Source organism: Prionailurus viverrinus, chromosome C1 (genome assembly GCF_022837055.1).
Source record: "Prionailurus viverrinus isolate Anna chromosome C1, UM_Priviv_1.0, whole genome shotgun sequence".
In the NCBI taxonomy this organism is placed as follows: domain Eukaryota; kingdom Metazoa; phylum Chordata; class Mammalia; order Carnivora; family Felidae; genus Prionailurus; species Prionailurus viverrinus.
The window spans coordinates 193,108,872-193,123,482 of NC_062568.1; the positions used below are offsets into that span (position 1 = coordinate 193,108,872).

The following is a 14,611-nucleotide window of genomic DNA, read 5'->3' on the forward strand; positions in this document are numbered from 1 at the left end:
TCTTCGGCAGGATTTTATTATATCCTGCTATGTAACAGGTCTTACACAATCTTTTGTCAGATTTACCTGTAAATATTTAAATATTTTTTAATGTTTATTTTTGAGAGAGAGAGAAAGAGAGAGACAGAGAGAGAGAGAGAGAGAGAGAGAGAGAGAGAGGCAGAAAGCGAGGAAGACACAGAATCTGAAGCAGGCTCCAGGCTGTGAACTGTCAGCACAGAGCCCGATGAAGGGCTCGAACTCACAAACTGCGAGATCATGACCTAAGCTGAAGTAGGACGCTTAACCAACTGAGCCACCCAGGCGCCCTGGAAAAAGTAATCTGTTGTCAAAGATTCTCATTCTAAACTAATTCCTATTGTTGATAGTCTCTTGCTGACACCCAGAGAGCCACAGTTCTGCATTAAGATTGCTATCCTGGCCAATAGCAAAGCCAGGTGTCTGAGGCAGGAAAGAATAGATCTCAATTAATGAACACCCTAAGTTAATTATTTTGTTAACAATATGCCAAGAGTTCCACTTCCTTTTCCTCACTCTACCAAGAGAAACATCTGAGTTGGTCCAACAGCTATCTATATACCTGGACTTTGTGTACATTACATGTGCAGGAAGCTGGCCTGCATTCAGTTTCTCTATGCTTTTGGTTCCACCTGACTTGAAAAATATACTAACACTTTGAAATTTCAAAGGCAGATACGTGGAACATGTGAAATAGATACAATGAAAAATATGGGTGTGATCTTTAATTGGGTTGACACCTCATAGCTGAGTAACTGGATACATGACAGAGGAGTCTTGCTGGCCTGGGAACCACGTGAATTACTTAAAATTTTTTTTTAAGTAAGGTCCATGCTCAATATGGGGCTTGAACTCAGGAGCCCCAGATCAACAGTCACATACTCTACTGACTGAGACAGATTCTCTAGAAACTTTTATTTTTTTATGTTTATTTATTTTTGAGAGAGAGAGACAAAGAGAGACAGAGAGAGAGGGAGAGGGAGAGTGTGAGTACAGGCAGTGGGGGAGGGACAGAGAGAGAAGGGGACAGAGGATCCAAAGTAGGCTATGCAGAGAGCAGAGAGCTCGATGCAGGGCTCAGACTGACAAACCGTGAGATCATGACCTGAGCCGAAGTCAGACACTTAACTGACTGAGCCACCCAGGCGCCCCTAGAAAATTTAAAAGCCGTATTTATGTCTATCTCATGGTTTAAAGCTCCAAGAGCCATTTGGTTCCTTAATTTTCAAGTTCCAAGAGGATATCCAAGTGTGTACAATGTGTATTTTTAAAAATTACGCTGTTTTTAAAATCAAAAAAGAAAAAAAGGTAAGTGAATGCACCACAAAGTAAGTATCTAACACACCTACTGGCCAAATCAAATAAAATCCATGTATTCTAAGCAAAGAACTACCGGATCAGTGTGTTCCCAATCTGGTGCCGTATTTCATTCCACTCCTCTTTGCTTTTCCGAGGCCAGGAATTCATGTTCAGCTCTGGTTCACTGGGTCTGTGGTTCAGCTTCATTGCCAGTGTGTCCTTCCTCTTCACTTTGTTGGCCAGAGCACCTTTGCACAAGGGGAAGAAAAAAAAGTAGACACTAAGGCTCAACCAACCTCACCTGGAACTAGGCAAGGGTCTGAACAAACAGTATCGCAACTCTCAGCTTTCTACTTGGCCTCCAGGTAACTCAGCTAATGTAGAGGTGGGGGGTAAAGCTGAAGACCTCTAAAAATCTAATTAGCCAGATGGATTCAGTTGGGCTAAAGATACCTTCTGTCTTCTACATTTCTCTACGTTCCTTCTAAAGAAGGTTGCTAGAAGAACAAGAATCTAAACATGGGATAGCCCTCAGAATTACAACACAAAGGCATTTGCATTAACACACCTAAGATTCCCATTTTTTTTTTTTTTTTAAAGTAAGCTCTACATCCAAAATGGGGCTTGAACTCATGACCTTGAGATCAACAGTCATATGCTCCCCGGGCTGAGCCAGCCTGGCACCCCAAGATTCCTATTCTTTTTAAGTTTTTTTTAATGCTTATTTAAAGCATTAAAAGTAGGGGACGGGCAGAGAGAGAAGGAGACACAGTATCCAAAGCAGGCTCCAGGCTCTGAGCTGTCAGCACAGAGCCTGATGCAGGGCTCAAACCTATGAACCGTGAGATCATGACCTGAGCCAAAGTCAAATGTCTGAGGAGTCACCCAGGCACCCCCAAGATTCCTATTCTTAAAGCTGGCTTCTCATTTTTAGGAATCAGGATTCCATTATCTGCAGATTTGCGTACATGAACATGGATTTTTTTCTTTGCCCCATGGACACAGTAAGTTCATGAGACTAAAGCAGAGGATCACTATGTCTTTTCAATGCAGCTCAAATACCAACTTTCTTCTGCTAATTCTTTAATACCATCAAGGTAAATAATTTTTCAATCACAAACAAATAAAAACCTGCATGACTCAATCTACTTGGCTCCCTCTCACTGCCTTGTTAGAACAGTGGGAACAGCAGGGACAAGGCTCCTTCACAATGGCCTCCAGTATCAGTTACCAGATGACCTGATGGGAGAGAGTGCCTATTTCCATTCGTCTTATATTTGCTAAGAGCAGCTTTATCGGTAAAATAATTCTCTCCTGTGATTTTCCCTTTCTTACTATGATGGCTCTCCTCTTCATCCTCTTCATCTCGGTACTGAATGGGACCTTCTGAATCAGAGTCACTCTCCTTCTCTTCCTCCTCTTCCTGCAGACACCGTGGCAGTTTGGGAACAACTGAGGTAGATGCCACATCTTCAGTGAATGCAGATGGGGGGGTCTGCTCCTCCTCCTCTTCATCGTCTGGACTAACAAATGAATATAATTATGTTTTCCTTTCAGAAACATAACAGGTAACTGATTTGCATGGCAAAGTACTGAATAACTATGGAAAACTCCACAAATGAAAAAAATTTATTCCTTCCCTTAACTTTAACCATCTTGCTAAGAAACTTTTTAGCAGCTATTAATCTAAAAGGCTCTGGGTTTAAATCCTAGCTCTACAACTTATTCATAGCTTGTAAGTTATTTAGCTTTTCTGTAAATGTGAATGATACTTACCTCCGAGGCTTGTTGTGACAAACAGATAAATTCTAGACTGTATTAGTGTTTGGCACACAGGGCCCTAATGATCTACATGTGAGATTCAAGTCTGTTTTGGGCTGATTAAGTGAGAAGACCACAGAGCATCTAACACTGTATCTGGCTCATGGAAGATATGCAATAAAGACATTAACCCATTTATTTCCCTTAGTTTAACAATGGAGTGGGACAAGATGATAATCTAATCCAAAGAAGCAAAGATGAAAACTAACTTCTCTCCTTTCTATTGTGTAGGCATAAAACTGACTTAGTCTATCTTGAACTCCTAAACGGTCTCTTTCCAGGAAGTAAAAAAATTATACCCGCAGGTACAAAGATTATGGCAAAGCAACTAATTAGCAGTATGCCGCAACAGCTCTGTGACAATTCTTTTAGCTAGCAAGGCAAATCTCCAAATGGCGAAAAAGTGTTAACCTTTAGTCACACATCGTTGGAATTTTAAAAAGGCAAGGTGTCGGGGACAGATGAGGGAAAGAATACAATGGCCAGGTCCAGTCTATGAGGCTGGAACACTGAGCTATCTTTCAGAGCTCCCTTCTTTTTTTTTTTTCAATTTTTTTTTTCAACGTTTATTTATTTTTGGGACAGAGAGAGACAGAGCATGAACGGGGGAGGGGCAGAGAGAGAGGGAGACACAGAATCGGAAACAGGCTCCAGGCTCTGAGCCATCAGCCCAGAGCCTGACGCGGGGCTCGAACTCACGCACCGCGAGATCGTGACCTGGCTGAAGTCGGACGCTTAACCGACTGCGCCACCCAGGCGCCCCCAGAGCTCCCTTCTTTTTCTCCAGACTGCTCTGTCCCGCTCCACCGAGTTCAGGTGCCAGGTCCCAGACTTTCAGATTTGTCGAATTTCATCCTCACAAGCCTATGGGTGGGGATTACTCCGTTTATGGGTAGACAGCTCAAGAGCAGAAAAGTTAAGGAACGTACACTACTACAAGCCAGGAAGAGGTGGAGGTGGGATTTGAACCCAGAGCTATTTTACTCCAACATCAATGCTCCTTAAGTACCCTGTTACACTGCCTCCCTTGTATCATGTACAAAAAATAAAGTGATTTTAATTTTCAAGTACAGATGTTTGTGACTGCTGTGGAAACAATGTTATAGAAATCAGCAGAGTAACTAATGTCCAAACTTTAGAACATGTCTTATTTGTTGAGTATTCTTACTTTAAATTTATTCACATTTTCTTTTTATAAGTAATTTTCCCCAAGAAGGGCTATCTAGAGTAAAGAAGAGGAAACAAAAGGCAAGCTTTAAAGGCACTCACACTTTCAGCATTTCAATAGTGATGGGAAGTGACCTGGTCCGACCTAGGGTGCTGCTGTCCTCAGAAAAGTTGTCACTGTACTCAAAGAGCAAGGAGTGAGCTCTGTGAGAGCCCTCCAAGGGAGGAGTCATGGGAAGTGGGCTGGTCAGGGCCTGCTGGATTCGGATATGCAGTGGGAGTGGAGGCAGCCTACAGGGTACATGGGGCTCTCCAAAGCTGTGGTCCAACATTCTCTTAGGCACTTCCTTTTTCTGATCTTCCTGCTGGGAAACCTCCTGGGGTAGGTCTAAGGACGGTGGTAACTCAATTTCTGGCACAACTTGAAAAGTCTTAGCAGGGAATGGAGGGGACCGTGGGGGTTCAGGAGGTGTATGAGTAGGCAGCGGTGGGGACGGAGAGAGAGGTGGGATCATCAACAGTGGTTCAGAGCCCACAGAGCATGTGCTCTTTTCTCTCTGATCAGATGGTGCTTTTGTGGCGGTGGCGGTGGCAGGAGACTCCAAGGTGGGTACCAAGGCTGACGGAATGCCTCTCTTTGGTGGTAAAGGTGGGGATGGTTTTGATAACAATGTACCGCTGTTTATTGCCTGGGACAGTTCAGCTGGAAAAGAGAGAATAACACCTCAATTTAAGATGGCTTCACAATGAGGGGCCAGCCTAAGGCCTAGATTAGAACTGAGCTTACTCTCAGCTTTTAGGCAAACCAATCCATTTCTTGACTTTGCCACATCCTAGATATCGCGTGCCGAAATGAAATTTGTATTTAGGTATCTAGGAAGCCTAATAAATGTATAGGCATGCAGGAAGACCACTACCTTAATACTCTGGTGAAAAGTAATTCTTACTTCTTTGCTCTAACATGACAACTTTTTATGACTTGAGGTAGATAAAGTTAATATAAAGAGATAAAGAATGTGGGTAAGTTTTTTTGTCTAACAGAATGCCATTAAAAAATTTAGACATGAAGGTAGCCCTAAAAAAAAAAAAAACAAAGGGGCGCCTGGGTGGCGCAGTCGGTTAAGCGTCCGACTTCAGCCAGGTCACGATCTCGCGGTGCGTGAGTTCGAGCCCCGCGTCAGGCTCTGGGCTGATGGCTCAGAGCCTGGAGCCTGTTTCCGATTCTGTGTCTCCCTCTCTCTCTGCCCCTCCCCCGTTCATGCTCTGTCTCTCTCTGTCCCAAAAATAAATAAAAAAAAAAAACATCGAAAAAAAAAAAAAAAAACAAAAACCCCAAACACTATCAGGCATTGTTACCACAGCTTGCTAAATAATAACATCTAGATATCCCAGCTCTGCATTATAAAATCAGCAGTAATGACATCCTGACTTTTTATAGCAAATACAAAGGTCTTTGAGAAAATCAAAGTGCTCTGCTATCCTTAACTTCAGATTCTCCTTACATGGGAGATTATCTTTCCCATTTTACAGAAGGAAAAGCTGAAGCCACAGGAATTAGGTGACCTGCCAAGATCAGACAACACACAGGCAGGGGCTCAGCTAGTTCCCAGGTCTTATCATTAGACTCCATCCTCTAGATCCCACTGTCTTTGTGATTCTTTTTTTTTTTTTAAAAAAATTTTTTTTTTCAACGTTTATTTATTTTTGGGACAGAGAGAGACAGAGCATGAACGGGGGAGGGGCAGAGAGAGAGGGAGACACAGAATCGGAAACAGGCTCCAGGCTCTGAGCCATCAGCCCAGAGCCTGACGCAGGGCTCGAACTCACGGACCGCGAGATCGTGACCTGGCTGAAGTCGGACGCTTAACCGACTGCGCCACCCAGGCGCCCCTCTTTGTGATTCTTATTACTGTCCATACCTCTTATCCTTTACACCCAAACCTTCATCTGCACTCCCCACTCTACTATAGGTTCCTTGTTTCCATCAGCATATCCACAGAGGTGGGCATAGTGCTTGGCACACAGTGGATCCTCGATATACGTTTATGAGATTAGAGGCTCCTACCTTGTATCAGGTCAGTATGCACCCACCCCTATGTGATTCCCCCAAGCCCACAATGACTGAGGTTTTGAGTCAGCAAAGTCCCTTTGGAGGGCTCCAAATGGCCTTTAAGAAATGGATCATCATATCACGCAGGAGCTAATCCTGCAAAGTAATTAAATAGTAGGTCTCTTGATCACCAACCCCTCATCCTTCACTCAAAACCCTAATTTTGGTCACACCACTTGTTTTCAAATGGTTCCAGATGTCTTACCTAGAGAGCAACACCTCAAGTCCCCTGAAATAAAAATTTACTTGCCCTAAGTCCCACTCTACTGGTAGCATTTAAAGTAAAAAGCTAGCTAATTTGATAATGTTTTAATGTCATTTATCATAAGTAATTTTTTTTTCAGTTTTAACCATATATACATTTTATTAGGCATACCTACTTGCCCATAGGCTAAATTATGAAAATAATTTAAATATGTGAGATAATCATAATTTATTGTGAATAAATTAGCTTTATATTATTAAAAAAAAATTTTTTTTTCTTAATGTTTATTCATCTTTGAGAGACAGAGAGAGACAGAGCATGAGAGGGGAAAGGGGAAAGAGAGGGAGACACAGAATCCGAAGTAGGCTCCAGGCTCCGAGCTGTCAGCACAGAGCCCGACGCAGGGCTCGAACCCATGAACTGTGAGATCATGACCTGAGCCGAAGTCAGATGCCCAACTGACTGAGCCACCCAGGCGCCCCTGGCTTTATATTATTTTAACAACCTTTAGCTTTTTATATATTATAAATGCCCAAATGCACTTAAAAATTTAATTCCAGTATAAATAACATACAGTGTTATATATCTTAAGTAAATTAAAAAAAAAAATGTTTATTTATTTTTGAGAGAGAGGGATTAGAGTCCCAAGCAGGCTCCACACTGTCAGTGTGGAGAATGACATGGGGCTCAAAAACAAGAACCGTGAGATCATGACCTGAGTGGAAACCAAAAATTGGACGCTTAACCGACTGAGCTACCCAGGCATCCCTTAAATTTTTAAAAGACTTTCTAGAAAAACATTGCATACACACACACACAAAATATTACTTTTAAATATTAAAATTTAAAAAAATATTAATTTTAGCTTCAATGAAAGAGATTATTTTTGGGTAGACTGGACTTTTGTTGCCTCTCTAAAAATAGCAGTTATAAATTCCATTTGCAACAAAATCTACACCCGACGGGACCAAATTTGATTATTTTACTGTTTGAATTGATAAGGTAAATTATCTTTGGTGATTTAAGGAATATATATATATATATATATATATATATATATATATATATACTCACACATACCTCAAAATGTTAAGGAAGTGAACTGTCTTATATTTATCCTTGCAAGGACACTTGGTTGTAGTTTTGAGGGGAAGATGCCAGAATGCTCATTGGAGGGGTTACAAATTCCCTTCATCTGTTCAGCTATTTATGATGGTCCTCCCTCTGTCCTAATTAGTTCTTAGTCCTAACACTGTTATGCCTGTCAGTAGACATAGCAATGTCTAAAGCAGTAGTTTCCAAATGTTTGGATCTCATGAACCAATAAAACTAAAATGAAAATCTCAACCAACCTCAGGTTGTCAATTTTTAATATTTCCAAGACTTAATACTAAGCAAACCATTTGTGAACAGAATCCTTTCATGAAAGAAATGGCTTTTTAACATCAAAGAATTAGGAAGGTCATAATTTCAGAATAAAGGGTAATCCTTTAAATCATAGCTATTTAGCCTTAATAAAAACTTATAAAAACTCTCCTATTTTTCTCCTTCTGCTGAGGACCACTCAGGACTGATGCTGATCCCCTAGTCACAAGGCCTATTGCTTTGGGCTATTCACCTTAGGCCAAGCATGGCCTCTAAGGTTCAGCCCAGGTTACAGTACACATATTATTATTTTTTATAATTGTCTTACCCCGAAAAGAGTGAAGTATTACTGCTTTAGAGCAGTAGTTCTCAATGTGTGGTCCCCATATATGTAGCATCAGCATCATCTGGGAACTTATTAGAAACGCAAATTCTCAGGCCCACCCTAGACTTACTGATTCAGAAACTCTAAGGGCAGGGCCCAGCAATCTGTGTTTCACAAGTCCTCTACGTTGATTGAGAAGAGAGCTTGTCTAGACAGCAGTTTGAGAATATCGGTGTACAGGACAGAAGTCTGGGCTCAAGAGCTGAAAAGCCTATGTTTGGTTTCTATTTCTCATTAACTGCAACCCTGAATGAGTCACAAGTTCTTCATGTTATAATTGCCCTAACCATATAATAGATAAAATCGGCTTCCTACTTCACAAGGAGGCTCTGACAGCCAAGTATATGAAAGCAGCTCAAGTTCCTCAGAGATAAGTCAACACAGACTGTCAATCTAGGTTGGTGATAACAATAATAACCACCGTCCTTTCTGTAATCAAGCTACTCCAACCTGTCATACTCACAATGAATTCTAAGCCTGTTTTTCAGGGTTCTTGTCAACCCACACAAGTTGGCGGTATTAACTGTTTAACGAGCGTACTTTATTCCTCCCTTCAATCACGAACAAGAACTTCAAGCAGTACTAAGCCTTGTATTATTTTTCCTGAAAAACTACCTCTTTCCTCTCCTCCCCTTCTCATAATTTCCTCTAAGAAGGTCCGCAATTATGTACAGAAAAGCAGACCTAAACAGGACTTCAGGTAAATATAAAAAAATGTACTAAATTGGGGCACCTGCGTGGCTCAGTACTCTCGATTTCGGCTCAGGTCTTGATCTCACAATTTAGGAGACTGAGCCTCGTTTTGGGCTCTGTACTGACAGCACGGAGCCTGCTTGGGATCGTTTCTCCCTCTTTCTCTGCCCCTCTCCAGCTCTTTCTCTCTCAAAATAAATAATAAACTTAAAAAAAAAAATTTACTAAACTGATAAGTGTGCTGGTTATCTTCCAAGTTTTCTTTCTTCTGCCACTTATTTTACTAAGAGTAGCATTCTTGACTCTTCCCAAGATAAAAACATGATTTTATCAAGACACTTTGAATAATATCTTTTGCAGTTTGCATGAAGGTATCATGCCAGACACTGAATCATAAGTTACACAGGCATCTATACAATCACCTTTTTATCTGTTGGGCTCATGCTAAAGGCAGATGCTGGTGGTTTAAAGTAGGTTAAAAAAAAAAATCAAAAACAACCCTTTTCTCCACGCAGGTCAGAACCTGTTGTGGTGCTCACATCCAGTCCCCCAACTATCAACCGTATTTCAGAAATACTGTTTTAGGAAAATAGATACTCCCCACCACTCCTGACCAAACTGGAGCTTAGTTTTAGTGATATCTGCTCCCTGTCTGTTTTCATTCCTAGTTATCTGCCTCATTTTCAAGACTTTTCTCCATATCGAGGGCATCCAAAGGGACATGACATGGAGAACTCTCTCATAGACCAAATCAATATTATACCAGTTTTCCAATAAAACAACCATCCAAAATCAAACCAAACCAAACCCGAGCAATGGAAACCTCAAGACTTACTTACCAATGACAGGGTTGCTATTTCTGTGAGCTGGTTTAGGGGGAGGGATAGGGGGCTGCTTGGCAGGGACCGTATGAGTGAGGCTCGGGGTGGCAGTAGTGTTAGTGCTGGCAGGAGTGGCAGGCAGAGTCCTGGGCGCTGGGGAGGGGGGGACAGAGGAACTAACAGTTTTTGCTGGGTTGGTGGCAGGAGTGGTGGCGGCAGGTGCTGAGGTGGAGGCGGCAGTGGAGGTGGAGGAGATGGACCTTGCCGCGCCGCCAGAGGAAGTGGCATCCTTTGCTTGTCCTTCGTTTGCTTCGTGAGAAGAGGACAAGGGTCTTTTAGGGGGAAGTAAAGGCTGTTTGGGTACATTCTCAGGAACGGACTCTGCTTCGGAATTAGTCTGGCTTCCAGTCGAGCCTGTGTAATAATGACAGATATGATTTAAAAGAGAAAAAAGAATAACAAGATAGACTGAAAAAAGCTAACACATCTATAGACTTGTAGTCAACTTCCTTCATTATTTAACGTGTAGATTCGTTTACAGGCAAAGTTCCCCAACCTCAACATACTTAAAGTATAGGACACTTTCTCTCAGTCACAATCTCAAAGTAAGAGAGGCCCGTATGGGACTGATTCTTCACACAAGGGCCGGGCAACTGGAGGAGGCACAGAATCCCACAGGTGGGAGAGGAGGAATGTATAGCGCAAAAAAGTCCTACGGGTATCTGACACTTAACATTCTCTTCCGTCCTTGAGAATTACAAATTAGGTATTTTGTGAATGCAAGAATGAGAAAGGGAAAATTCCACTTACAGTTGCAACTAGCTGAGGAACTGCTAAAGGAGAAAAGAATTCCCTCTGGATTTTACCTCCCCCCTGGCTCTAGCAAAACCCTGAGTTAAACAAAAATGATTGATCCATGGCTCTTACACTCAAAAATTGAGTTTCTTACCTAGTCGCTTCTTTGGGTCCTCTTCTGGAACAGGTTTCCTAAGACTTGTGATTCTTCCTGACTCTTCACCTGCTTGGACTGAACTAGAAGATGTGGTACTCCCTATGGGGGTGGTATGGCCATTCTTTAACATGGCATGGCTCAATTTCCCTGGATCCTCACCACCTGCAAGGTCAAAAAGAAAAGAGCAAGACTGATGGACTGGTGTGATCAGACAGGGAGAAGAGCTGGTGATTTCTAACGTTTCCTATCTCTTTTCTCCCCTTTCCTGTTTGAGTGTGATTCAGATCTAGATTATTTGGATTTTTATAGTAGTAATAGAAATAAGTTCTCAGAGACTAGTCTCCTTCACCCAACCCACCACTTTCTACTAGACTAAACAGAACCATTATCTATGCAGTGTCAGTAAGAGGTAGAGCTTGGGCTGAAAGTAGTGAAGAGTCTACAGCAAATGAGTGCTAAATGAAAATATATTTCTCAAGCTAAAGTATTCTGACAACTATTTTAAAACAGGCAAGGTAGCAGGGTGCCTGGGTGGCTCAGTCGGTTAAGTATTTGACTTTGGCTCAGGTCATGATCTCACCGTTCTTGAGTTTGAGCCCCACGTCGGGCTCTGTGCTGACAGCTTAGAGCCTGAAGCCTGCTTCATATCTTGTGTCTCCCTCTCTCTCGGCCCCTCCCCTGTTCGCACTCTCTCTCTCAAAAATAAATAAACATTAAAAAATAAAAAAATAAAACAGGCAAGGTAGCAAGATGACAACTACACAAATGCAGTAAATTGCCACTATGTTAATACAGCCCAGCCTTAACAAAAATAGGATTTCTAGATTATAAACCAAGGACTCATTTCAAAGCCAAAAAAGACTGCTACTTTTGAAAACCATACAGTGAAAGGTTAAGATACATTATTAATTGGTTTCTACTCAGCATGTGCTAGGAAAATATATGCAAAAGTGGTCAGTTATCTCTCAAGTTATTTATTTAGGATTGTCTACTTTAAATTTCATTCATTCATTCATTCAGAGGACACAAATGAGTGAGGGGCAGAGAGACAGAGAGAACCTGACAAGGTGTAGAGGGGGAGAGAGGGAGAAAGAGAGAGAGAGAGAGAGAGAGAGAGAGAGAAGCAGGGCTCAGCCCAAGCGTGACTTGTGGGTTCAGCGGAAGCAGGGCAGGGGCTCACCCCAAGTGGGACTTGAATTCATGAATCATGAGATCATGACCTGAGCCAAAATCAGATACTTAACCGACTGAGCCACCCAGGCACCCCTCTTTTATTTAAAAAAAAATTTTTTTTTTTCAACGTTTATTTATTTTTGGGACAGAGAGAGACAGAGCATGAACGGGGGAGGGGCAGAGAGAGAGGGAGACACAGAATCGGAAACAGGCTCCAGGCTCCGAGCCATCAGCCCAGAGCCCGACGCGGGGCTCGAACTCCCGGACCGCGAGATCGTGACCTGGCTGAAGTCGGACGCTTAACCGACTGCGCCACCCAGGCGCCCCTCTCTTTTATTTTTTAAATAAATACACTTATTTTTGAGAGTTAGAAAGAGAGGGCACACTGTGAGTGAGGGAGGAGCAGAGAGAGGGGGCAGAGGATGTGAGGTGGGCTCTGTGCTGACAGCAAAGAGCCCAACGTGGGTTGGTCGAACTTATGTGAGAACTGTGAGATCATGACCTGAGCCAAAGTCGGATGGATGCTCAACCCACTCAGCCATCCAGGCGCCCCTGAAAGTTCTTTAAAAAAATTTTTTTAATGTATTTTTAAATTCAAGTTGAATAACATCCAGTGTTAGTTTCATGTGTACAATATAATGACTCAACAATTCTATACTCTACTCATCGTGATAAGTGTATTCTTTAAGCCCCATCACCTATTTCACTGACCCAACCCCCTACCTCCCCTCTGGCAACCACCAATTTATTCTCTATATTTAAGAATCTGTTTTTGGTGTGTCTTTTTCCTTTGTTCATTTGTTTCTTAAATTCCACATAGGAGTGAGATCATATGGTATGTCTTTCTCTAACTTATTTCACTTAGCATTATATCCTTAGCTCCATCCACATTGCTGCAAATGGCAGGATTTCATTTGTTTTTAATGGCTAATACTCCATTGTATGTGTGTGTATACTTTATTCATTCATTAATGGGTGGACATTTGTTTCTATACCTTGGCTATTATAAATAACGCTGCAATAGATATGGAGGTGCATATGTATCTTTCTGAAATGGTGTTTTCGTTTTCTTTGGGTAAATACCTAGTAGACGAATTACTGGGTCATATGGTAATTCTATCTTTATTTTTTTGAGGAACATCCATACTGTATTCCGTAGTGGCTGCACCAGTTTATATTCCCACCAACAGTGTATGAGAGTTCCTTTTCCTCCACATCGTTGCCAACACCTGTTATTTCTTGTTTTTGATTCTAGCTATTCTGATAGGTATGCCGTGGTATCTATTTCATTGTGGTTTTGATTTGCATTTCCCTGATGATTAGTGATGCTGAGTATCTTCTTGTATCTGTTGGCCATCTGTATGTCTTCTTTGGAAAAATGTCTATACATGTCTTCTGCCTATTTTTTAACTGGGTTATTTGTTTTTTTGGTGTTGAGTTGTAGAAGTTTTTTACATATTTCATCGGATATTGACCCTTTACTGAATATATCATTTGCAAATATCTTCTCCCATTTGGCGTGTTATCTTTTTGTTTTGTTGACGGTTTCCTTTAACATGCAAAAGCTTTTTATTTTTGTGGAGTACCGATAGTTTAATTTTGCTTTTGTTTCCCTTGCCAAAGGAGACATATCTAGAAAAATATTTCTATAGGAGATGCCAAAGAGATTACTGCCTATATTCCCTTCTAGGAATTTTATGGTTACAGGTCTCACATTTAGGTCTTTATTCCATTTTTTTTATTTAACTTTTTTTTCTAATTTTTTTAAATTTAGAGACAAAGGGTGAGCACATGAGCAGGAAGAGGAGCAGAGGGAGAGAGAATCCCAAGTAAGCTCCACACTCACTGCAAGGCCTGACATGGGGCTTGATCCCACAAAGCTGGGATTATGACCTGAGCTGAAATCAAGAGCTGGATGTTCAACTGACTGAGCCACCCAGGCGCCCCCTGGTCTTTGATCCATTTTGAATTTATTTTTATGTATAGTGTAAGGAAGTGGTCCAGTTTCTGTAGCTATCCAGCTTTCATGTAGCTGTCCAGTTTTCCCAACACCATTTGTTGAAGAAACCATCTTTTCTTCTATTGGATATTCTTTTTTTTTTAATGTTTATCCATTTTGAGAGAGAGGAAGCACAAGCAGGGGAGGGGCAGAAAGAGGGGGACAGAGAGAGAATCTCAAGCAGGCTCTGCCCTGTCAGCACAAAGCCCAACACAGGGCTCAATCTCAGGTATCATGAGATCATGACCTAAGCTGAAATCAAGAGTCAGACACTTAACCGACTGAGCCACCCAGGCGCCCCCACAAATTGTTTTTATGTTTTATTATCAGTAGACATTTGGATTCTTTCCAATTTTGTTCTATTGTTAGTAAATATTGCTGCTACAAGCATATTTGTATGTATATGTCTCCTGATACCCATGTATACATGTTTTTGTTGAGTATATACCAAGTTCTGGACATGCTGGCACATAGGTATGCATACCTCCAGGTTTCACGGATAGGTAGTTTAGGCTAAACTATTAAAAAAATTTTTTTAAGTAATCTCTATGCTCAACATGAGGGTGGAACTCGATCCTGAGATCATGAGTTGCATGCTCCACC

General features: G+C 41.6%; 1 protein-coding gene across 8 annotated transcripts in view; it reads right to left on the minus strand.

Annotated features, from left to right (window-relative positions):
* The window catches only part of PHACTR4 (phosphatase and actin regulator 4), a 101,583-nt gene that overhangs the window by 13,379 nt on the left and 73,593 nt on the right, over nucleotides 1–14,611 (minus strand). For all 8 annotated transcript variants that reach the window (XM_047870055.1, XM_047870052.1, XM_047870057.1 and 5 more), the window contains 5 exons: nucleotides 10,834–10,998; nucleotides 9,903–10,298; nucleotides 4,408–5,008; nucleotides 2,653–2,840; nucleotides 1,412–1,565 (listed from right to left, as the gene is read on the minus strand). In XM_047870055.1, the coding sequence (XP_047726011.1) occupies nucleotides 1,412–1,565; nucleotides 2,653–2,840; nucleotides 4,408–5,008; nucleotides 9,903–10,298; nucleotides 10,834–10,998 (1,504 nt within the window). The remainder of the gene's footprint in view (nucleotides 1–1,411; nucleotides 1,566–2,652; nucleotides 2,841–4,407; nucleotides 5,009–9,902; nucleotides 10,299–10,833; nucleotides 10,999–14,611) is intronic.